This window comes from Dipteris shenzhenensis, chromosome 23 (genome assembly GCF_047967505.1).
Source record: "Dipteris shenzhenensis isolate YYH24624 ecotype China chromosome 23, Dip_SZ_1.0, whole genome shotgun sequence".
In the NCBI taxonomy this organism is placed as follows: Eukaryota; Viridiplantae; Streptophyta; class Polypodiopsida; order Gleicheniales; family Dipteridaceae; genus Dipteris; species Dipteris shenzhenensis.
Window position 1 is genome coordinate 31,980,480 of NC_141618.1, and position 23,379 is coordinate 32,003,858.

The 23,379-nt window shown below is 40.8% G+C and overlaps 1 protein-coding gene across 1 annotated transcript; it reads left to right on the forward strand.

Annotated features, from left to right (window-relative positions):
• Positions 1-3,981: 3,981 nt before the first annotated feature.
• Positions 3,982-5,631, forward strand: LOC147887263 (polyphenol oxidase, chloroplastic-like). The gene has a single exon (XM_087394261.1). The coding sequence runs from the start codon at positions 3,982-3,984 to the stop codon at positions 5,629-5,631; it is 1,650 nt and encodes a 549-aa protein (XP_087250387.1).
• The last annotated feature ends 17,748 nt before the right edge of the window (positions 5,632-23,379 follow it).

Here is a 23,379-nt window from a genome sequence, read left to right on the forward strand (position 1 = left end):
TAGAATCACTTCCTTCGGAGCAACTCTTGTGTTTGTCCATGTTGAGAGAGAATAAGAAGAGACGATAGACATACCAAATAGACTCCCAAAGACTAATTCATATTGATCACTAGTTACACATATTTAGGTGAGACCTAGTTCAAGTTAGGGCGAGCTATGTATAGCTCTAACACCCCCACTCAAACAAAGGTCTCTAGCTACGGATGAGAAAACCCTTGGGGAGCACAAGGGAAAAACCCGAGCAGCTCCTATATACAAGTATACAAGTTGATCATTTGTACAATTATTTACAAGTATGTAATGCAGATGTGCATCTATATACAAAAGGTCACCCATAGGTGTGTTCATCTTAAAAGAGAGAAGCTGCAAGAGCTCCAAGTTCTAATCGTAGCATTGTGAAGCATGCCTCACTAAGTCCTTTAGTGAGAATATCTACAATCATCTGAGAAGTGGGATAGTGTTCAATCATCAGATGTGATAATTAAAGTGCCATTCGTTTGGCTAAAGACTATGTTCAGCATAACAAATCCAAGCATATTGTTGTTCATTACCATTATGTCAGACATGAAGTGAAGAAAGGGATGATAATGATTGAATAGCATCGTTGGGCATACTCAATCAAAGAAATACGTGTACATGGATGCCTATGCTCTATGAATAGAATCACTTACTTGGGAGCTACTCTTGTGTTTGTCTCTCTCCTCTTTCTCTTCCTCTCAACATCAAGCACATTCTAAGGTCCTCGCATTCCATCTTTGAAACCTCTCAATTCGTTCTTGTCTAGAGATTCAACACTAGACGTGGGCAGAACTACATTGAGAGGGTGAGAGAGCAACAGACGTAGTATGCGATGAAAACCCATTATGGAGAATTCCCTTTGTTGTGTAAAAATTTAGTGAATCAAAGAGAGGATCTAAGGGGAGCAAGCAATGGGATAGGAAGAGATGAGATAGTAAAGGGCATTGGAGCTATTGAAGTTGCCTTCTATCTTCTGTGAAAGCTGGCCAAGGATATTGGCAAGGAGGTGGACAGGATTGGAGAGAGGATAATGGAGGACTGTAGCAAGCAGGTAGAGGCACCAATAAGTGCAGCGATGGCAGCCAGAGACAAAGAAGCGCAGACAGGGTTCTGCAAGAAATGGGGGAGAGGCTCCATGGTAGCGTAGAGTGCATGGCGAGTACTAGGTGATTGAATTGCAAGCTACACAAAGGAAGCTTGTTGTGTGAGGTAGAGGGAAAGGATCTCAACAATACAATTATTCTGCATTGCCAAATACTATGAAGCCATGCGAAGGCTGGAGGGAAACAAAGGGTGGAGGGTGGAGGGAGTTGGACCAAGGGAGTAAGCATTGCTTCTGGCAAAGAGGGTGGAGGGAGTTCAAGGTGGGTGGAGGGGACATGTTGAGAGAGAGAGGGTGGAGGGAGGTTGCAGGAGAGGCAAGGCGAAGGGTGGAGGGAGTGTAGGCATCGAGCGACAAGGTGGAGGACAGAGGGAAGTGAGGCGACACGGAGAGGTGGAGCGAAGGAGGCAAAGGGGTGTAGTTGAGTTGCAAGCTTAGGTTAATTGAGTGTATTAAGGATAAAAGGGGGAGGCATGAGTAATTAATTAATTGAAAAGTGAGGAGTGATTAGGAAGCTACAATTAGCATCATCAGGTGAGTCCAAGCCTCCAGTTAGGGTGAGGAAGGAGAGAGAAGACATCTTATTGAAAAAATTGTACAGTTGAATTTCACACTTTTAAAAGGGAATCTAGGAAACACACCACAGTTCTTGACACCTAATATGCATTAGTGAACTAATGTTCAATTGTATTAAAAATCTTTTTAAAGAGGAAGCACAAAAAACTTGAAATTAGGGTCTAAATATGCATTGATAAAACAAGGATTCATGAAAATGATCTGCCTGTTATTAAGTCAACTAATTAGTTTATACTAATGGGCAACATTTTGATAGAATAACACTTTTGTTAGGGTGCTCATTACTTGTGTTTGGTTTTGTGAGGTCCCTCCTTTCTTTAAAGTAAGTGTGCACATGAGCATAAATGGTTTTAGTTAGCTAGAGTTTGGTTGTGTACATTTATTGCAAATGTTGAAATAGAAGGAACCTTTAGATCTTGATTGGATATGGGATATTAAAGAAGTGGGAGTTGGCAATTGTTCTAGGCAATAAACTATTGAGACTCAAAAAATATTGGAACCTAACATTGAATCCATGTTGTTGAGACATACAGAGAGATGATAATGATTATCCGCAATTACATTTAATGTTGGTTACGTTTCTAGGTTGTTGAGACATGACAATAATTAGCCACAATTGAAATTTAGGCTAGACATTCTTGTAGGACATGACAATATTAGGTTGTTGAGACATGACAATATTAAAGAAGTGGGAGTTGGCAGTTGTTCTAGGTAATAAACTATTGAGACTCAAAAAATACTAGAACCTTACATTGAATCCATGTTGTTGAGACATACAGAGAGATGACAATGATTATCCACAATTAAATTTAATGTTGGTTACGTTTCTAGGTTGTTGAGACATGACAATAATTAGCCACAATTGAAATTTAAGCTAGACATAGAAGAGGGGAGTGTTATAAGATGAGATTTAATATTAAGAGGCATTTGGATAAAATGATAGATGAAGGATGGAGTTTCTTCCTGGCATTATGCACCCTTAATAGTGCGTGTTTCCACAGGGGGTGAATGTGGTCACCCAGCTCTACTGGATGCACCCCCCTAAGCTTTAGTTCACATGTGTTAAAACGTGGAGATGGCAGGGTAGATTTGCATGCCTAGGTGGCAGAGCATTTTCAAATATGGTGGATTTTGTTGGCACCGAGGTACTACCTCAATTGATGGCGATGCTCCAGTCAATCACCTGGGTGATTGGGTTCCTTAGCCCTTTCTCTGCTTCCGCTTCCGAACACTTTGTCACATATTTATCTACCTTCGAGTGCCAATCCTCCAATTTTAGAGCATGTGGCTTGAAAGTTGAATGCTAGGTGCCCGTAGGGGTACCCTTCTCCCACTGGTGCTCAAACTTGTATCGCACATCTGTCCCATGGAAACAAGCCCATCGAGGTGAGTGTATCCATCATGGAGTTTCTTCCTTAGAGGGCATTCCCACGATGGGGAACCCAAGGTTTGAGAAGTTTTAGCTTGTGAAATAAGAAGTAGCGTGAGAACTCGAATACAATCAGTTCTTGCGAAGCTACAATCTCGCCAAATTGAAGGTGGAAGTAGAGCTTATGGTTAGTTGCAAGGTTATGAAAATGGAGGAGAAGAGAATTTCACTCTTATTTTCTTCCATCTTCACGATGTTAATGGGTGCTCCTCAAAGGATGCAACAAAAGAGAAAAAGTTAATTTAAGTTTTTGGGAGGAAGGATTCCATCTTAAGAATCTTTAACCTTTAAAAGAGAGGACACATGGCAGCTTGGAGGAGAAGAGCCTGCCACATGTCACAAAGAAGGAGCTCTTGGATGGAGGCTTGGAGGTGGAAAGACAAGAGGTAGCTTTAGGGGCAATGGAATGGAGAAGATGGACGGTCACCTTGGGGAGGAAGGAGGAGATGGAAGGTTAATGGAATGAAAGGAGGAGATGGAAGGGTGTCACACATAGCCAAAATTTAAGAATCAAAGATCCACCTTCACATGGGGAGTGGTTGAGAATGGTCATGCATCTTTGCCAGTGCAACGCGTTGAGTACTTGTCTATATGACAACTTGAAGGACATTTAATTCGATGCATAAACTGTATTCGTGATTGTTGCTATTACAGTGCGAAGAGCCACTCAAACATAGCATTTCCGATAAATAAAAGTAAAAACCATAGCGGTGTGGAACAGCAATGTCAACTCGGACACGTGGGCAGGCACGTAGACGTACAAGTGTATAGTAAAGGAAGCACGAGGAGAGACGTGGGCGCTAGAATCTGATCCTATATATATGAGAGGGCCGAGGATTCAGAATGGTAATAAGAAATGGGGCGACGATTCTCCGCCGGGGCGATGCTGAGGGATGTGGCGGTTGCGCTGGCGGTGCTGGAATGGGCGGAGGCGCTGCCGGTTCTGGCGCCGGACCTGCGCATCTGCCACATCCCGGTGACGATTCCCGACGACGAGGTCCCCTTCTCGTGCTGCGCCCCGTCCTGGGACAGGCCGGCGATCGACTTCGTCCCGCCGGCGGCCGCCCCCGCCGCGCCACGTGTGCGCCGCCCCGCCCATTCCCTCTCCGACGCTGACGTGGCCCGCCTCTCCGAAGCGTACGCCCGCATGCGCGCCCTCCCCGCCGCCGACCCGCGCAACTACGAACAGCAGGCCAATATCCACTGCGCCTACTGCAGCGCCGCCTACCAGCAGGGTGGCAATTTCACCACCTCCTCCCTCACCCCCCTCCAAATCCATGGCTCCTGGCTCTTCTTCGCCTTCCATCGCTGGTATGTCTACTTCCATGAACGTATCCTCGCTAAGCTCCTCGACGATGACCCCTCCTTCTCCCTCCCCTTCTGGCACTACGACCACCCCGACGGTATGTCCGTCCCCCCCCCTTACGTCAACTCCCCTGAGCTCCGTGACCAGAACCGTGACCCCGCTTGCCTCCCCCCCTCCACTGCCATGCTCGATTTCTACTACAAGAACGCCTCCATCCGCACCCACGAAGAGCAGATCGCTGCCAACCTCGCCATCGTCTTCCGCCAAGTCGTCTCTGGCCCCACTACCAACCTTCGCTTCTACGGCCAGCCTTACCGCGCCGGTGATGGTCCCCAGCCAGGCTATGGCACCATCGAAACCATGCCTCATAACAGCATCCATGGCTGGACGGGTGACCAGTTTAATACCGACCAAAAGGACATGGGTGCCCTGTACGCTGCGGCTCGTGATCCAATCTTCTACATCCATCACGTCAACTTGGATCGCCTCTGGGAGGTCTGGAGATCTCTCGGCCGAGGAGACATCGACGACCCGGATTACCTCGACTCTGAGTTCGTTTTCTACAACGAAGACGCCGAGCTCGTCAAGGTGAAGGTCCGTGACTCGTTCGATATAGAGAAGCTGGGCTACAGTTACGAGCAGGTGGACAACCTCTGGCTCGACATGACCCTCAATTCCATCAGCAACGCGACTGCAAGCCTCTCCGAAGATGCAAACCTCTGCATCCTCAGCGAGCCCTTGTTCGAGCCCTGCTCTCTCCTCATATCCAGAAATTCTTCAGCAAACAATGGTGGAGAAGAAACGCTAGTTATGGACGGCATCGAGGGCGATGTCTCCTTGCCTGCTCAATTCGAGGTTTTCGTCAACTTGCCCACAGCCGACCTTTCGACTATGCCCAATTGCACAGAATACGCTGGCCGTTTCTCAGCTATGGCGCAGCCGCTGCAGGCTTCTTCCAACAATTCCACTCTCTTGCGCACTTCAGCCCGGTTCGGTCTTAGCTACAACATTCGCCAACTGGACCTCGCTGCAGAGGAGAATATCGTCATTACCATCGTGCCCAATACACACTCACCATTTGGGTCTGTCTCCATCTCTGGCATCTGGATTGAGTACGAGCTCACGTCCTCTTTTGCTAAAAGCGCCTCCATGATTGCAACTTCCTTCGACCGTGGGAGCCAATCTCTGAGGTCCGTTTAACAACAGCCACGGGCTAGTTAGCTTTTTCTTGCACTTCAGTAAGAACTGTTTCCCTAAGTCGTGCCGAACTGCTGCGGTCCGCAGATTTTTGCCGGCCGAAATAGATATACTTCACTTATACTGATACTGTTTTTTGAAGTTGTATGGCTGGACCGTGATCGGAAGTGGGGATTCTCCGTCCTCTTTTACATTAGCGGCCACATGTTACGTTCTATAATCAGGTTACGCTCCACACTGACCCTCATTCACAGTCGTCAAACGAATCACAACACCCAGAAATTCGCCTAGGGCGTTTGGTTTGTCCTATCTGTAGCATTGAAGAGGAGAGGACCCACCCTTCCACACTGACCCTCATTCACAGTCGTAAAACGAATCACAACACCCAGAAATTCGCCTGGGGATAGATGTAAGGGTGTTTGGTTTGCAACGCCCTATCTGTAACATTGAAGAGGAGTGGACCCACCCTTCCGACGCCGGAAAAGCTGTGCGCGCTTATGAACAAAAGTCTATGCACATTTGGGGATCGAACCCAGTCATACCGAGCTCTACCACCAAGATACACATACGCTTATGTACAAATGTAGCGCAATTATATACCTATGTTTATAAGTAGTTTTTCTAGTCACGCCAGCATTGTAAAAGAGCTCCAGCAATGTCGGGCCCTTCACATCTCCTAGTGACAAACCAAACCCCCCTAAATCTATCTTCATCCTAGAAATTCCTAAGAAAGGAATGAATTAATAAAATTCCCGAGAAAGGAATGAATTAATAATGTGCAAGACATCATGACATGCATTCGCGGGTGGGTTGTGACTCGTAGTGATAAGGTTCATGTCAAAGGTTAGCAAGGCGCTGTAGATCATGCTTTCATAGTGGATCTTCGCATCGCAAAAGGTTTGCACACAAGAAAGGCGCATTAAATCTTATTACTAGAAACACCTCTAACTTTGACAAGAGGCCGTTTATGACCAAACAAGAGAGCACCAAAGCTCGAGCACACTCGGATGCTCTCTCAACCATGTTTCCACATAGGGAGGTTCGGTGCTGGTTTCAGCAGCATATGGTAGAAGGAGTCCATAAATTTTTGGTGGATCCAAATGTTTGAACAGGATGCTCAAATGGCAACCTCACGTGGGAACCCCATTGATCTCCATGCCCTCACTTGAATCCGGGCATTTAGCCTTGCATGGAAATAGGTAGTCTATCTTCTTGTTCTCTACTCTTCACCTTTTGAGTTGTTACGTACTCTTTTGGTGGACACTGGAGACGTCGGTCAATCATGTAGTGAATAAACATGACCTTTAAGCCAGCATGTGATGCAAGAACCCTGCTGTCTGAGTTAGAGTGGCTCCCCACGATGCTAGTAGGGCTGGGAAAGTCATAGAGGATGTTCCCGTGGAATGCTTGAACAACAAAAATGCTCTGACTTCTCTCTGCCACCATGGTTCCCACACAAGAAGCTAGAATGTGGCATTTTCATGCCCCGTTGGAGATGGCAAATCTCTCTTGCTGCCTGGGCATTATAGTAAAATGGGTTAATTAGATCGTGTAGCCATTGCACCTTTATTTTGGGAGTTTCAGGTAGGGAGCAAGTTCCCATATCTCTAACGAATGAGTTCTCCAACAAGTAGGCCTTGGGATGGGAACAATCAGTCCTCTCTGCTCACATTTGCCATTGCCTACGACTGCACGTTACGTTGGCTATATGCGAGAACATACTCTTACTGGGCACCTCGATTGCACATCCCCACGAGTGTTCAACTGCCTGAGATTCTTTTTATTCAGTTGCATTGCAATGCCAGCCCTGCAGCCCCATTTCAAGTTGTGCTAGTCTAGCATTGCAATGTCTAGCCGCTCTGATCGGTCCATAGACCTTAACTATCTCAGGGTTGATTGAAAGAACCTGCAGACTCATTACCAGGCCAGCATTAATCAAAGTCTCCAACCCCACAAGCCTTCTTGGGGACATACCATTCGAAATGCTAGTAAAGCATCCAAATGCCAGCATTGGGGAGAGCATGGGGAGGTGCTCTTAGTGCAATCCAATTACACATAGCCATTTAAGAGTGCGAAACTGCAAAATTTATGAGTGTAAGTTTGACTTGATTTTTTTATTTTGGAAGTTTATGAAAACTACACTTGAAAGGGTTTTATAGGGCTTGGACTGGTAAGATTGAATTTATGAATGTTAGTAGTTTCCAATCATAAAACATGTGCATTTTTTAGTGGATAAGAATAGAAAATGAAGGATTTTTATGTGCATGGGGCATATACAATGCATGATTTTAAAACACTTAGCATGCATTTAGGATTCCAAAAAGCATGCATGTATTGTAATATATGTATATACGAGCAAGACGTGGAAAGGATGGACATGTATATCTGCTACATGGTAGATTATGGGATAAGCTCATATCCTTGGTAGCCTATAGGCTTTTGCCATGTCTTCTTCTCTCCCCCTAGACCTCGTCTAAATTTGTCACTCCCTCCTCCCATTGCTTTTGTGCCTCTTGATAATGTGAAGCTTCTACTGATGCTAAGGCTTTTGCTGTTAAGGGTTCTTGTGGCACCACTCTTGCAATCCCCTCTAACGCTTTCACTTTCCATGTTCACATGGAACCTCTAATCTGGATGGATGGCTTACCTTGTATGCATTGTCTCGAAAGCTCTATGTGACTGGTAAGTGGCTTGACTCCTTCCTTTTACAATTTCTCATTTGCTTGTCAAAGCAATGCGTCTATTTGGTCCATATCTCGGACTATGTTCTTGCCTCCTCAGAGTCTTTTGCTGAGCCAGTGTTTCATGTAGTGATAGTCCCTTGTCCACTCTTAGCTACCACAGTATCTATAAATCCTTTTACATCGAGCCTCGCCATGCCTTGATAGCCATGACAAGCAAACGAAAGAACTTTGCCATTAGATTTCTTCCAAACCATGTGGCCGCACACCTTCAAAGTGTCATCTTAGAAGCTAGTTTTGCGACAAAGAAGCTTCTTGTTTTCTCTTGAAGCCGAGGGTCACTCCCTGCAATGGTCGGTAGGGAAGACTGTATTAGTATGATAGCCGATTGATGGCGGGAATTATTCATAGTTTTGGGAATGGTAGATGCTATTGATGGTTCCGAAGTGGGCTTTGGTGAAGAAGAACTAGTTGAGGAATTCCATGCCCTAGAGGCTCTAGCTCCGATGGCTTCAATAGCAATAGCAACAACAAAACCATAGCATTTCCTACATGATAGCCGACGATGACGACAGGCCTCGACGTGGAGTCATGGGAGTTTAAGATGATCCAGTATAGCTAATTGAAGATGTTGTTGCTTGGCAGCAGCATCCATAGAGATTACTACACTTCCTCTTGGACTTTTTGAAGTAATCGATCTCGATGGAGCCGAACCAGGTGGACCAGGGGCAAGAACTCCACATATTAGATCCAGTATCACTACAGCCTAGTATTTTACAATCGAATCAACAATTAATTCGTGTGAAGTTACAATTTTCTCCGGCCCTATGATTCACAAATCCAAGAGAGGGGTTCTTTTCTCCAACTCGGTGTAGAAGTGCATGTCATGTGCACACGCAATCCACCTGATGAACATTCGTACTTTAATGAAATTGACAACAATAGACCCTTTACAGAGCAAATGTCGTTTTTCTTCCAATTTTTAATATCCATTCTGCGTTTGTGATCACTATCAGCTGCTTCATCTCCTAATTTTTCTTGTTGGGCATCTTAGAGCTTTTGAATCAAGCGTTTCTTTTGAATTTGTGTTTAATAGTGGTCATGCTGGAGCAAACAATATCGTTCTAGAGAAAACAAACATTGACCACACATTTTATGACTTTTTGTTGTTGGAAGCTCTATGTAATGTATGTATTTTTTTGTATTTTATTCTAACCAAATTCTTTAAAGATCGTGCTTCATTTTGTCACCTCCCATTATCCTCACTTCTCTATTTCTCAATGTTGTTTATCAGCAGCAATCTTCCCAACTAAGTTCACATGAAGTAGTTATAGCTACAACAAGATAAACAAATTTCCAGCAATCTAATATTCGATAGTTTGTGGATATACGTTATGAATGTCCATTGCTTTTCAATACCTTTTTCCAAGTACTTTCTAATTTTGAAGGGTGAATTGCTTTTTGGACAATCTTCTCATATAATGGATGTGTTTTACTAATCAACCACAAATAATGACTCAAAGGAAAACAGCTTTGTTTGCTTTTCTTGGGATGACAAGATTGGTTTCTCCAATGAAAAGAAAGAGAGGAAGAAGTCCTTGTCAGATGTCACTTCATCATCTCAAGTAACCCATGAGGTTGCAGACTCAGATGTGGAAGAGATACTAGGTCCTTATGATGAAGATACTTATCTTTCTTGGAGTGAGTCTTGGGAAATGTCATTTGAATGGGCATGTTTTTTGTACTACTTGTCAAAAAATGAGAAAGTGTCATAGTGAGTTTGGCAGTTGTGGATTAGTTAATAATCAATTGAGTGCAATTAGATGTCATGCTTCATCAAAGCAACATAAAGGTATATCTTATTCATTAAACTATGGAAAGAAGGCTCTTCATGATGGTATTCAATGTCAGTTGGCTAATGTGGATGCATGAATTTTAAATTTATTTCATGCAACCTATTAGGCTGCCAAAGAGGATATGGCATTTGTGAAATTCAATTCAATTTTGGAACTAATGAGCTTGTGTGGTAGTGTGTTAGTGCCAAGGGATTTATAGCACAATGAGAAAGCTATAACAAAATTTGCAATATATATCAATGAGTCCATATCTAATGTAACAGTAGAAAGATTGAAGGCCTCTTCATTTTTTGGTCTCTTGGTCGATGAATCCACTAACATCTCAGTTGTTGAGCAATGATTGTTTATGCTGAGCACTGATTGTTTATGCCACTTACATGTATGATAATGAGCCTCGAGTGACTTTCTTGGGTTTGCTTGAAGTGAGCTTGAAGTACATGACAGGATAGCAAAGGGCTTGGAAGTTGTAATAACAAAGTTATTTATAGAGTATGGTGTTGATGCAAGAAAAATGGTTAGTTTTGGATCTGATGGTACATCAGTTATGGTTGGTTCTACAAATGGATTGGCTAATTTATTAAATAAAAGAAGCCCCTTTATGACATTGATTCATTATGTTGCACACCATACTCATTTATGTGTATCTAATGCTTTCAAGCATAATGTTGATGCCCAATTTGTGGACTCATTGTTAAATGAGATTGCCATGTTGTTAAAGACTCGTTAAATAAAAGCTCTAAATGGTCATCTAGATTGGTAGAGTTGGCTTCACGCTTTGATTGTCCAAGCTTAAGGATGGAGAAGATACATAAGATGAGGGGGATGAGCCAATTCAAGGTAATATCAAAGATTTGTGAAATTATGGAACCACTTTTGGTATGCTTGCATGAAGAAAGTGTGAGTTTTCAAAATATTAGCAAATTTCAAGTTCATATACATGCTACACTTTTTGGGAGACATTATGGATCATCTTGCAAGCTTGACATATACTTTTTAGAAGCATTACATGGATGTGATAACTATTCCTAGCCTTGTGGCCTCTACAATCGCTATCATAGAGATGGACTTCATGGGTGCTCAAGACATGATATGAACATGCAAGGTCTTGATGGGTGTGGCTTTCCTTCTATATCTGAATTTTGTTGTCAAGATGGTGGTTATGCACAATGAGGAGGGATTTAAAAGGTAATATGTACTATGGAGTGAGAATAGATGGATGTGTTATTGGAAGTGACCTTGTAGAAGCTATTTTATTTCAATGTGCATTTTGTGCTAAGGTTAGAAGCAACTTGTAAGCTAGATTTTTTGAAAATGATATATTGGAGAGCTTCAAAGTCCTTGCTCCCTCTACGTGTCCTTCAACTGAAGAGCTCAAAAGCTATGGAGGACAAGAACTAGGATAGTTGGCACAACAGTATGGGAATGATGCCACATTAGCAAATGGTATGCATGTACAATGTGTGACTAATGGAAAAGCTTTGAAGTAGGAATATCACATTTTCACGATACGAGCAACATCAGATTGGAAAGGCAAAGTTTTGAAAGACACATGGTGCTTCATTAGTAGAAATGAAGTGTTGTGTGAGAAGTGTCCCATGCTTCTTCAAGTTGTAGAAATTGTCATGTTGCAATGTAGTAGCACAACTATTTGTGAAAGGGGATTTAGCATTCAAAACATCATTAAAAATAAGTTAAGAAACAAGTAAGATACCCTTCTATATGTAAAAATTAAAAGGGGGTTTTTAAAACTCCTTCTATTGTACCCACGTGCTATGCTTACATATTTACTTGGGGCACCAATTCAATATGTATTATGTTACCACCCTCATCCAAAATCTAGGGTATGGGGGGACAAGGTCCATATAGAATGCCCCCTTTATACTATACCCTTCTATATGTAAAAAGTGTGTAAAAGGGGGGTTTTAAAAACTCCTTCTGTTGTACCCACGTGCTATGCCTACATATTTACCTAGGGCACCAACTCAATATGTATTATGTTACTACCCTCGTCCAAAATCTAGGGTCTAGGTGGACAAGGTCCATATAGAATATGCATGGTTTTCCTTTAAATTTTCAAATATGCAAGGGAAAATAATGAAATTCTCATGTCCCCCCTCCCATAAAATATAAGGTATAATATGCAAGATTTTAACATTTGTACACATTTTTCATAATATGTGGGGCCCAAGGGGGGGGATCTTTTGGATGAGGGGGAGTAAAATATGAAAACCAATCTCCTTCAAATTAATGTTACTTTTTCATGTGTTACCTAAATTTCAAGATGTAAATACATATTTGAAGCTCTTTTAGTGTAGAACACAATCATGTTAATTTGACTAATTTCTACTCATGACATATTTTTAAATTCATCTCATACTCAAGATTTTGATAGGTTTTCTTTCTAAAGGGAGTTTGCACCCCAAGCATATTTATAAGTGACCCCCTTGAGAATTTTTGTATGAACTCTATCTTAGTACAGTTTTTAGTCTTAGTTGCCTTTCCTTATGATTATGGAGTAAGAACTAGTTATGTTACTAGCCATTATTTGCTTACTTCTATTGTACTTTCTTGCAATAGAGTTTTTTATACTGCAATATTAGCTTGCTCAACCAACTTTAGAGATCAGAATTTTATTTGAATCAAGTTGTTATGCCTTCCCATGCATGATCATTTTGTTTGAATTTTTCAAACGGTTAGGTTTCTCATTGTGCAACCAATTTTTTTTGGGGAAAATTTGAGATTTTTTCTCTTATTTTGGACATTTTTTCCAAACCGATCACCTCTAAATCATATTCACCTAGTACACTAAAAAATGGGTGTTTTTGGAGCACTACATATATTCACTTGCACACAACTGTACACTAAAAAATGAGTGTTTTTGGAGCACTACATATATTCACTTGCACGCAACTATGGCCTGCAAAACAAAAATAAAGGTGTGGGTAGGGAAGAGAACATGAGGGGAAGGAAAAATATTTTTAGTATAGTATTATGCACATTTGATGTTAAAAATAAACTCGTTGTCCCTTTTTCAATCATTTTGACTACAAACATGACTACATTCTCACATTTCTAGAAAATTGAAGGTTATGTTAATCACGAAGTAAATAGGTTCAAAGAGACAAGCATAATTTCTAGCCAATTTTATTTTCCCAAAATTTTCTTAATTAATTTTCTAATTAGCAATATTGGCTAATTAATTTCTTTAAAAGAATATAAATCATTAATTAATTGTAAACCTAGTTGTTCTACAATTTTTGTTGCTAAATATCTCCTCAATTATTTATTAAATAATTTCTTAACTATTTATTGATTAATTTCTTATTATTTATTAATTGAGTAGTAAATAAATTAAATAAGCTGTATATGATAATCCAAGAGTTGTTGCTATCAACATAGAGGTGGTGTAAAGATACACAATTTTTTGAAAACGATGCATAAGATATCTTCCAATTTGACAAAAAATTAAATGTTTCAAAAACTCTCATTTTAGGGTATAGATCATTTAAAATTTTGACTTGTGAAAAAAAAAATAGAGAGGAGGGGAGGGCAGAGAGGCTAGGAGACTTGGGGTTTAAGGCACACGACACATGTGGTTATAATATTAGGGAAGAGGAAGGGAGTGAGGGGGGAGTAGGCAAAGGGAGAGGGGGAGTACTAGGGAGCAAGAAAGGGAGAGGGGGAACAGAGAGGAGGAGAGAGGGAAGGTGAGGATCCTTTAACCTCAAGGCAAGTCTCTAGAGGCCTGGGGGCCACGATTCATGAGTCATGCCGAAACCTTTATCTAGAACTCCAAATGAAGATGTGTATCTATGGCTAGATCATTTCTTTAACTTGTTCAAGTATCATCATTGGTCTGATTTCCAGAAGATAGAGGAGATCAATCATCTTTTCAAGGTCAAGCTATAGCCTGAAACCACCAGCTAGACTATAGCACGAAACACTCCTAGCCGCATCTGCACAATGCTCTCACCATAGCTTTTGGAAATATAGACATGATCAAGGAGGCATTGACACAACTTCAAGATTTGTAACAATCAAATGAATTAGTCTCATAGTTTGGCATGGAGGATCTCAAGCTTTTCTTTTTATGTCCAAGACTAAACTTAGAAGTGTCCTAGCAAACTGAGGATCGGGGTCCCAAGACCCTCAATGAAGCTCTATTCATTGCACAATGCATCAAGTTTACAAAGAACAAATCAATTTCTAAAGTTCCAACTTTGCCTTCTTTATAGCCAATTCCATCATCTATGGACATAGATCACACACAAAGGTCACAAAACTTTAATAGAAATTTCCATCGTCTGAAAGTGTTGAGAAAGGTAGGGATCCCATTAAGGACTTTCCTTTTGGAATGTCATTATAAGTGTAAGTGTAATTTGGACTTATTTTCCAAACCGGTCACCTCCACATCATATTCACCTAGTACACTCAAAAATGGGTATTTTTAGAGCACTACATATATTCACCTACACACAACTATGGCCTACAAAACAAGAATAGAGGTATCTAGTGGGTAGGGAAAAGAATGTGAGGGGAAGGAAACTGACTTTTTAGTATAGCATTTTGCACATTTGATGTCATAAATGAACTCATTGTCCCTTTTCCAATCATTTTTACAACAAACATGACTACATTCTCAAATTTTCTAGTGAAATTTATGATGTAAACATGGGAATGTAAAGAATTGGGGGTTATTACTAACGTATAACCAGAAATCACAAAGTACATAAGCTCAAAGAGATAAGCATAATTTCCAATCAATTTTATCTTCTCATTAATTTTGTAATTAATTATTAATTAATTTTCTAATTAACAATATTTACTAATTAACTTCTTTAAAAAATATTCTTAATCATTTACTAATTAATTTCTTATAATTTATTAATTGAATAGTAAATAAATTAGATAACTTGTATATGATAATCCAAGAGTTATTGCTATCAACATAGAGGTGGTGTAAAGATACACTGTTTTTTGAAAAAATGAATAAGATATCTTAACTTATGCCTCTAAATCTCTTCCAGAGTCATCAGACGTTACAGCAGCCCCCCCATTGATGCACAATTAGAAACTTAATAGCCCATTGATGCACACCTAAACTTTCATGTAGAGTGAAATCCTGTTTTAAAATAAACAAATGTTAGAAATGGAAACGAAAAGTAGAATTTAATTTCTTCTAAAATAATTTACTTAATAAGCAACCATCCCTCAAAATAGGAAACCAAACAAAATATGCATAACTATGCTTCCAGCTTATGTGTGTGTCTCTAATGGGCTTGATACTTTGTACTAACATTAATGTAAGTGAGATTCAGGGCTCTACAAAGTATCATACTTACAATGAATCATGCATGAGTGTTATAAAAATATGCATAAGTGCACTTCTAGACTATGGACCCATCTTTGATAGGCATAATACTTTACACAAGCCTTAATCTAAGTAAGTTTAAGTCTTGTGCTAAGCATCATATCCTTTGGATATCGTTGGTTGGACATGCATATTTTCTTGTTTTCTTACCTAAACCCTAAATCCTAAACCATAAACCCTAAACCCTAAATGCTAAAAAATAAATCTTAAAAGCTAAATCCTAAACCCTAAATGTAAAATAAGTTCCTTTGTTTAAGATCTAACCCCTAAACCCTAATTTAATGGCATAAAATTGAGAAAAAGTCAAATTCTAAAAGCTTTTTTTTTTGGAATCCCCATTTTTTGTTGTTAATTTCTTTAAAAATCAAAATGTGAACAATTGTTCTTTAAAACTCCCATTTTGAGGTACAAAATGGAAAAAAAAATTCAAATGCAAAAATATATTTTTGGGGGAAAAAAAGCAAAAAAATTTAAAATCTAGGAACTATTTTGAGAAACTCTAATTTTATGCTATTAATTTGAGAGAGAAAATTCAAATTGGGACATGGTTTGAAAATGCTCATTTTTTTGTATAGATTTGATTAAAAATTAGAAATACGAAAAAATTTAAAAATTAGAGAGGAGGGGAGGGCAAACAACACATGTGCATATAATAAGGGGACCAAGGAGGGAGTGAGGGGGGAGTAGGGAGAGGGAGAGAGGGAGTCCTATGGAGTAGGAGAGGAAGAGGGGAGAGCAAAGAGGAGGGAAGAGGGACGGTGAGGGAGAAGGAAGTAAGGAGAGGGAGGGGTGAGCCCGGGGGAGTATGGAGAGGGAGAGGGAGGGTGAGGAAGGGGAAAGTAAAGGGTCTCTCTCTCTCTCTCTCTCTCTCTCTCTCTCTCTCTCTCTCTCTCTCTCTCTCTCTCCAATCCCCCCCTCTCTTCCCACCCACCATGTGGCACATGCCGTATATTTGCCTCGCCCACAAAAAAAAAAACTAAAGCCCTTTTTTTTTGGGGGGGGCATATTTGGCTCATGCCACATGTTTGGGAGGGGGGGGGGCGGAGCGGCACATGTGGCTCAAGCCACATGTTGGGGGGGTGGGGGTGGGGGGGCACATTTAGTTCATGCCACATCGTTGGGGGGACTATGAGAGGGGGGGCAAGGGCTTCTCTCTCTCTCTCTCTCTCTCTCTCTCTCTCTCTCTCTCTCTCTCTCTCTCTCTCTCTCTCTCTCTCTCTCTCTCCTCTTGTCTGCTCCCTCTCCTACTCCCCCCTCACTCCCTCCCTCTCCCCACATGTGGCAAATGTCGCATGTCGGGGTTCTCCCCCAGCATGCGGGGCACACTACATGTGGGTATGCTTTTTTGCATAAATTGTTTAATTTGTAAAATTTTGTTTGATTTTCAAAATAAACATTTTTTAAAAATATATAGCTTTTTTTTTGAGAAATTTCTTTTTGGAGAAATGTTTATTAGAAGATCAAAATTCTAGGGAAATTTTAAAAATCAATAAAAACTTTTAAAAGTTTTCATTTTTTTTGTTATCTTTGAAAACAATTTATAATATATATCAAAAATTTGCCCTTTTTTGGATGAGCTTCTTAATTTGCAAAACTTACATTGATATTTTAAAATCATTTTTCCAAAAAAACAATCTTTGGGAAAAATGTTTTTGAGAAATTTTTATTTAAAAATAAAAACTTTGAAAATTTTTACATTTTTTGGGTTGTTTTTTGAAATTTTTGATAATAGATATCAAATTTATAATATGTGTATATATATATATATATATATATATATAAAACAAAAAGTTCTCTCCTCTACATGCATTTTTTTCTTCCACTTCAATTCCCCAGTGACAATAGAGGGGGACAAGCCCCCCCCTTCATCATAAAGTTGGTTTAAATAAGCAAGCATCCAAATGTAATTGAAAAAGGCCTACACTTAAACGGTGTATTTTTACACCATGAAGGTGTATATGTAAACCACACCATCTCCAAGAGAACATTGGTTCAAAACTATGTGGTGACCAAAGTGTAACTCTATTTGATTATTTTAGAGAGGAGAGATCTCCAACATATCCTCCCCCCATATGCAGGGGAATCTATAATTCCTTTGAAATCATCATCCCACACTAACTCGTATAAGAACTAGTCCAAGTTCCTTTCCAAATTAATCAAGGGATTGCACCTTGTGGAATCATCAAGAAATACATTTAAGACCTCCTTACAAGGCATCACATCAATCAACTTCTCGGCCTCAATATCATCCTTAATGCTCAACACTTCATCTGGGACCATGACTTCTTCATTAAAAAGTTTAGCCCATAGTTGGTTGCCTTGGTCTTCCATGTCCATCATAGCATCCTCCAAGAATATTTCAAACACCTCAAGCCCACTTTCACCACATAGCATCTCATTAGATTCCAAGAGACTCACAACATCAAGGGGAGAATAAGGTGCAAGGATCTCACTGTCATCCACACCCACTACCAAGACTTCAAGCTCATCAATACTTTCTTTATCAAACAATCCATCAAGGCCATCAAATTCTTTATCATAATAAATATCCAAAGGAAGAGAAAGAGAACTTGAAGAAGTGAATGCAATCTATGGCTCATCATCATCTATAGATCCACTACAACTCTCAAGGGGAGGTGACTCATAACCACTATCACATTTTATCTCACCGTCATCATACCCCCCCAATAACTGAGCTGGAAGTCTTGATGAGATGGCTTGAGGGATATTTGGACACTCTAACTAGTAGTGCCCCTTTTGATTGCAACCATGACATACCAGTAGTAGCCTTAATTTTCAAATCCACCAATTCCCCATAGATCTCATCAATGGACTTCATAAGATCAAGAACTAAAGGATCATCAATAGGGGCAGGGGATGCGTACTCTCAAGGAGAAGGAGAAGATAGGGTAAGAAGAGGCTTTGTTAATTCAAATCCACCATGAGCCACTTTGACATTAGTTACACGAGGGGAAGGGGGAATGATGACTCAATTGCTAGACATTCTATCAAACTTCACTGACATTCGTTACACAAGGGGAAGGAGGAATGATGACTCGATCACTAGACATTCTATCAAACTTCACTGCAATTGCCTTTGTGTTCTCCATGGTTGTCAGACTCTTCCACTTCAGCTTCAAGAAAAACTCATTTGCTACCCAAACACCATATGGCTCAACACAAACTCAGTCATTCCAACAATGAACCCCTCATTATATGGTTGCATAGCTATTTGGCAATCCAAGAGCCCAGTCCTTGGATCCACATATTGGCATGATGTCTCCCCTTCTTTTTTCCTCAACTTGGTTATCAATAGATAAACATTCTTGGGCTTCTCACCCTTGCTGAAATACTCGACCAGTGTTGTAGTCAAGTGTGGCTAGCTTTGTCCAAATAAATTTGTGTTTGAAAGACACTTGGTAATATCTAGGATTCTCATCCATCCGACCACAAAACACTGGGATGTCTACCATTATTTGAAAAGAGAGAGAGAGAGAGAGAGAGAGATTGGAAGAAAATGGAAAGAAAATTTATACAAGGTTGCTTATTGTCGAGGTACATGGTGTTGCATCAAATTGGTCATCAATGCAAAAAGGAAAGTCATAATAAAAGTGAGAAGTTGGAGAGCTTGCACATCACACCCTTGGCTTCTTCAAGCTCTTGCAGTCTCCATGAGATTTCTTTTAACAGGGTGCATTCTAGCATTTTAATTTCTTCTTCTAGGAAAGTTGACCGAGAACTTTCTTGATGACTGCCTCCTGAAGTCGGAGAACCTGTATGAGATACTCAAAGCATCTGATCTCATGGTGGCCACACCCTCCACAATATTTATAGATGATAACCCTCGTTCATCTCCATTGGGAGGGTCCCGGTTCTTGGTTCATAAATCGCTTTGAATTGGATCTATTGGCAAGCCCCCTTACTGAATCTGACCTGAGAAAAATATTGAGTGCGGAGAAGTGAGAAACTTTGCTTTTTGCAGCACCTCAAACGAAGGTTAAGAACATGAGTTTGAGCAAACTGATGCTTAATGGGTTTGAACTCAGCCACATTTGAGATATTTTTTGACTTTGACTAGCTAGAGTTGAAGAGCTCAGAAAACTAAAAAATTTTCCCTTTTTGCAGCATACTCAAATTCCACCCTAGTCAAAAGATACAAGCATCGAAAACTTTTGACTGTACATTAAAATATAATTAACTTATCCACCATAGTTACATGGAATTTTAGCTAACCCAATGGTAAAATATATCTTTTGCAAAAAAGTTGTCCAGGGTTCAAATACTTTGGGCAAGGGAGAGGGAGTGTATGGCTACCACATCAACACTCTATGGGTTGCCACGTGAGCACCATGTAGCAACTAAGCATCAAGGGGTGACACATGGTAGTACAGTGCCACATCAATGGAGGACAATACACGTGGAAATATGGAACCATGTCAGTAGAGTATGGTGATGGTGGTTGAGACACATGGTAGCACCACATAGGTAGTGTACGGTGGTAAGCGAGAGACATGTGGCAAGCGGCCACATAAGTTGTGGTGCCATGTGGGCTCAAGCTAGGGAAGTGAGACGAAGGGGATCCTGGGGCCACGTACAAGCTGGCAGTGGCATGCGGGTGCAGGGAGTAAAGGGTGGGAGTTACGGGCGGCCATGTAGATAGGGCCTTGGGGAGCGACAGGCATGGGAAGCATGTGGTGCGGTGCCACATAGGTGGCAAGCAGCTACACAAAGCCGCACCGAGCTGCAGTAGTAGTAAAGTAGAGCAGTGAGGGGAGGGAATAAGAGGGAGAGAGAGTAAGACGGAGAGAGGAGTGAGGGGGGAGGGTTTGGTCATGAAGAGAGAGAGAGAGAGAGGGGAGAGGGTGTAAGTTGAGAGGGGGTGGAGAGAGACAGAGAGAGAGCAAGAAGAGAAGGGGTGGGTCACAAAGAAAGAGGAGGGGGTGAGTGAGGAGAAAGAAGGTGGGTAGAGAGAGGAGAGAGTAGGGTGAGGAGAGAGAGTAAAGGAAGTAGTGTAGAGAGAAAAGAGAGCAAGGAGAGGAGAGAGAGTGGGGGAGAGAGAGAAGAAAGAGTGTGAGTTTGCAAGGGGAGAAAGAAAGGGGCCACATAGGGAGAGAGTGAGGGTAGGGAGAGGAGAGAAAAAAAATCACATGGGGAGGCGAGAGTGTAAATGAGGGGGATAGGAGACAGAAAGCAGGAAGAGCAAGGGGAAATAACCGTGCAGTGAGAGGAGAGAGGGTGGTGGCGATGGAAAGAGGTTGATAGAGAGAGGAAAATAGATTTTTGTTTTCATATGAAGGCGGCTTGATGAGTTACATGTGCTAAAGAGGTATCGATGGAGAGACAATCTTCCAGAGTCATAGCCATGGAGATACAAATTCCAGTAGTCACACCACTTTTTTGTTATTACAAGAAAAAAACATCACAAGCCAATAGGCACAAAGCCTGGTGATGCTCAAAAGGCATGGGAAAGAGGGTGGGAGAGAAAGTGATAACATAGGAGGGGAAGTGAGGAGCGATGGAGGGAAAATGAATAGGGGAGCTATGGCACAAGAGGCAGGATGAGGAGAATATACATGGCAAGAGGGAATTAACAGATGTGTACATCAAGGAAGGAGGGGCATACTTTGTTCAAAGTGGAGAAGGATGGGAAATCAAAGTACAAGAGTGGTGGCTATACAAGAGTGATTGTGTCGCATCAAGAAATAGCCCCTCCTTTTATAACCAAAGGGAGGGGACTCCTCTAATACATGCATCCTCCCATATGCATGGTGTGTGTGGAGGCATCTTCCATGTGAGCTAGAGGGCACGCATTCTCAAGAGCATGTGACAATTCCTTTTCTCCAAATCAAACCTTCTTATCCTAAGTCTAAGATGCCCCCTAGCTTCTTCTCGATATTATAATACCTAGGAGGACCAGTGGAGGGTTCGCACAAAGATGCTTGCCATGTCATCATACTCTTCCCGTATAGAAATATTATCTATTAGACTATACACCACCAACCCTCATGGGACCAGCCCACATGGATAAGTCCAAGATTCCTTGCCACCTCCACCAATTTTATATTATATATCCCATTGACCTTGGCCACATCTCACTTATTAATGCTTGCATGGGACTGCCTAGGTGGAGGGGTGGCACATGGGATACCCCACCAACTCATCATACTATATTGTTTTTGCCATGGACTATGTATAGCACACCTATGGGTCCTCTTACATGGAAGGGTGGCACATGGACTTGCCCTGCCACCTCAACCTTGGGCCCTTAGCACACTATATTTATTCTACTAATTCCACTTACATTCACACACACATTTAGTTATATCATTTTCCTTGGTAATTTTTTGCCTATAACACCACATAGCAAATGAATGCCCAATGCTGATGACCAAACTTAGTCCAAAAAGGAACAAACCCCCAAGGATATGGTGTCCAATCTACAATGCTCTAGTCCACGATGTGAACACATCATACATGTTTCCACAACATGAGATCTGAATGAACAATTTAGACCACAACAATATCAGAAAGTACCAATTCAATGTGCATGCAATCGAGGGTTGAGCAAAATACACAAATGCCAAAACGATATTCCATCCCTCAGAGGATACAAGTTCCTAAATTTCTTAGGAATCCCAATTCTCCATAGTAGGCCTTGATCTCCCAATGTTGTTCAAGTAATCATGCTACAACAGTAAGTCCAAACTAAAGAGATAAAATGCAACATGAATTTGAGCCGAAGTACCAAAGGAGGGTTTTAATTTTTAAATTACATAAATACATCTAAATATTCTATTTTTCAAGATTCAAGGTCATATTTAAAAAGTTCAAATCTCATGTTTTTTAATTCAAATATCAAACATGTCTCTTCAATTGCAAATTCACCTTTCCAATTTGGTACTTGATTTTGAAAGAAATTAACTTAAAGATAAGCATAACTACTATATTACATGGAAGATACAGGTCTTATCTTGTTGTATGTAAATTAAGACATACCAACTATATCCCAAGCACCCATGAACTTGATATGGAGAAAACCACCAAATTGTTGTGTGCCCTCACTGCGATGGCTTGAACACATATTGTCTTGTGTGTAGGGATTGTGGAGTTTGACTTAAATGCATAGGTTGTCCACTAAGAGCCAAACCTCAACAACCAAATGAAGCAAAACTAGTGTAACTCTTGTGATCATTGGATTTGAAAACCAAATTATGGCGACTCAAACTGTGGTGTCCCAAGGAGGAAAAAGAATTAGCTTTGCAAAATCCACTCCCTAGTCAAAGAGAAAAAAACTCTGACATATATAAACAAGCACAAAGTGAAGAAACATCTAGCACATCAACACCTAGTGTAGAGCAAGAAGAAAAATATGAGGCTTACCCCAATGCAAAAATGATACCCCAAGTAAAAAACTTCCTAGTCAAAAAGCAAAAAACTCTGACATATTTAAACAAGCACAAAGTGAAGAAACATCTCGCACATCAACACCGAGTGTAGAGCAAGAAGCAAAATATGAGGCTTACCCCAATAAAAAAATGAGAACCCAAGCATCAAGCATTGAGGCAATATGTAAAAAGGAAATAGGTATAATTTGATGTAGACAAAATAGTAGAGGAAAAGGCCAAGGGACCAATGTTTCCTTGTATAGAAAAAGTTACTGAACCTCCAGTTCTTTCATGCCATTTAGTTCTTCTTGTATGATTTTTTGCTCTCCTTATAATATATTGAGCTTTTGGATAGATTCTGTGATATCTCTCCTAACACTATTAGACCCTCTCATTTCTCTTTTGCCCCTTCACCTTTGATATGCCATGATAGATCCTAGCCACGGCAATTTGTAATG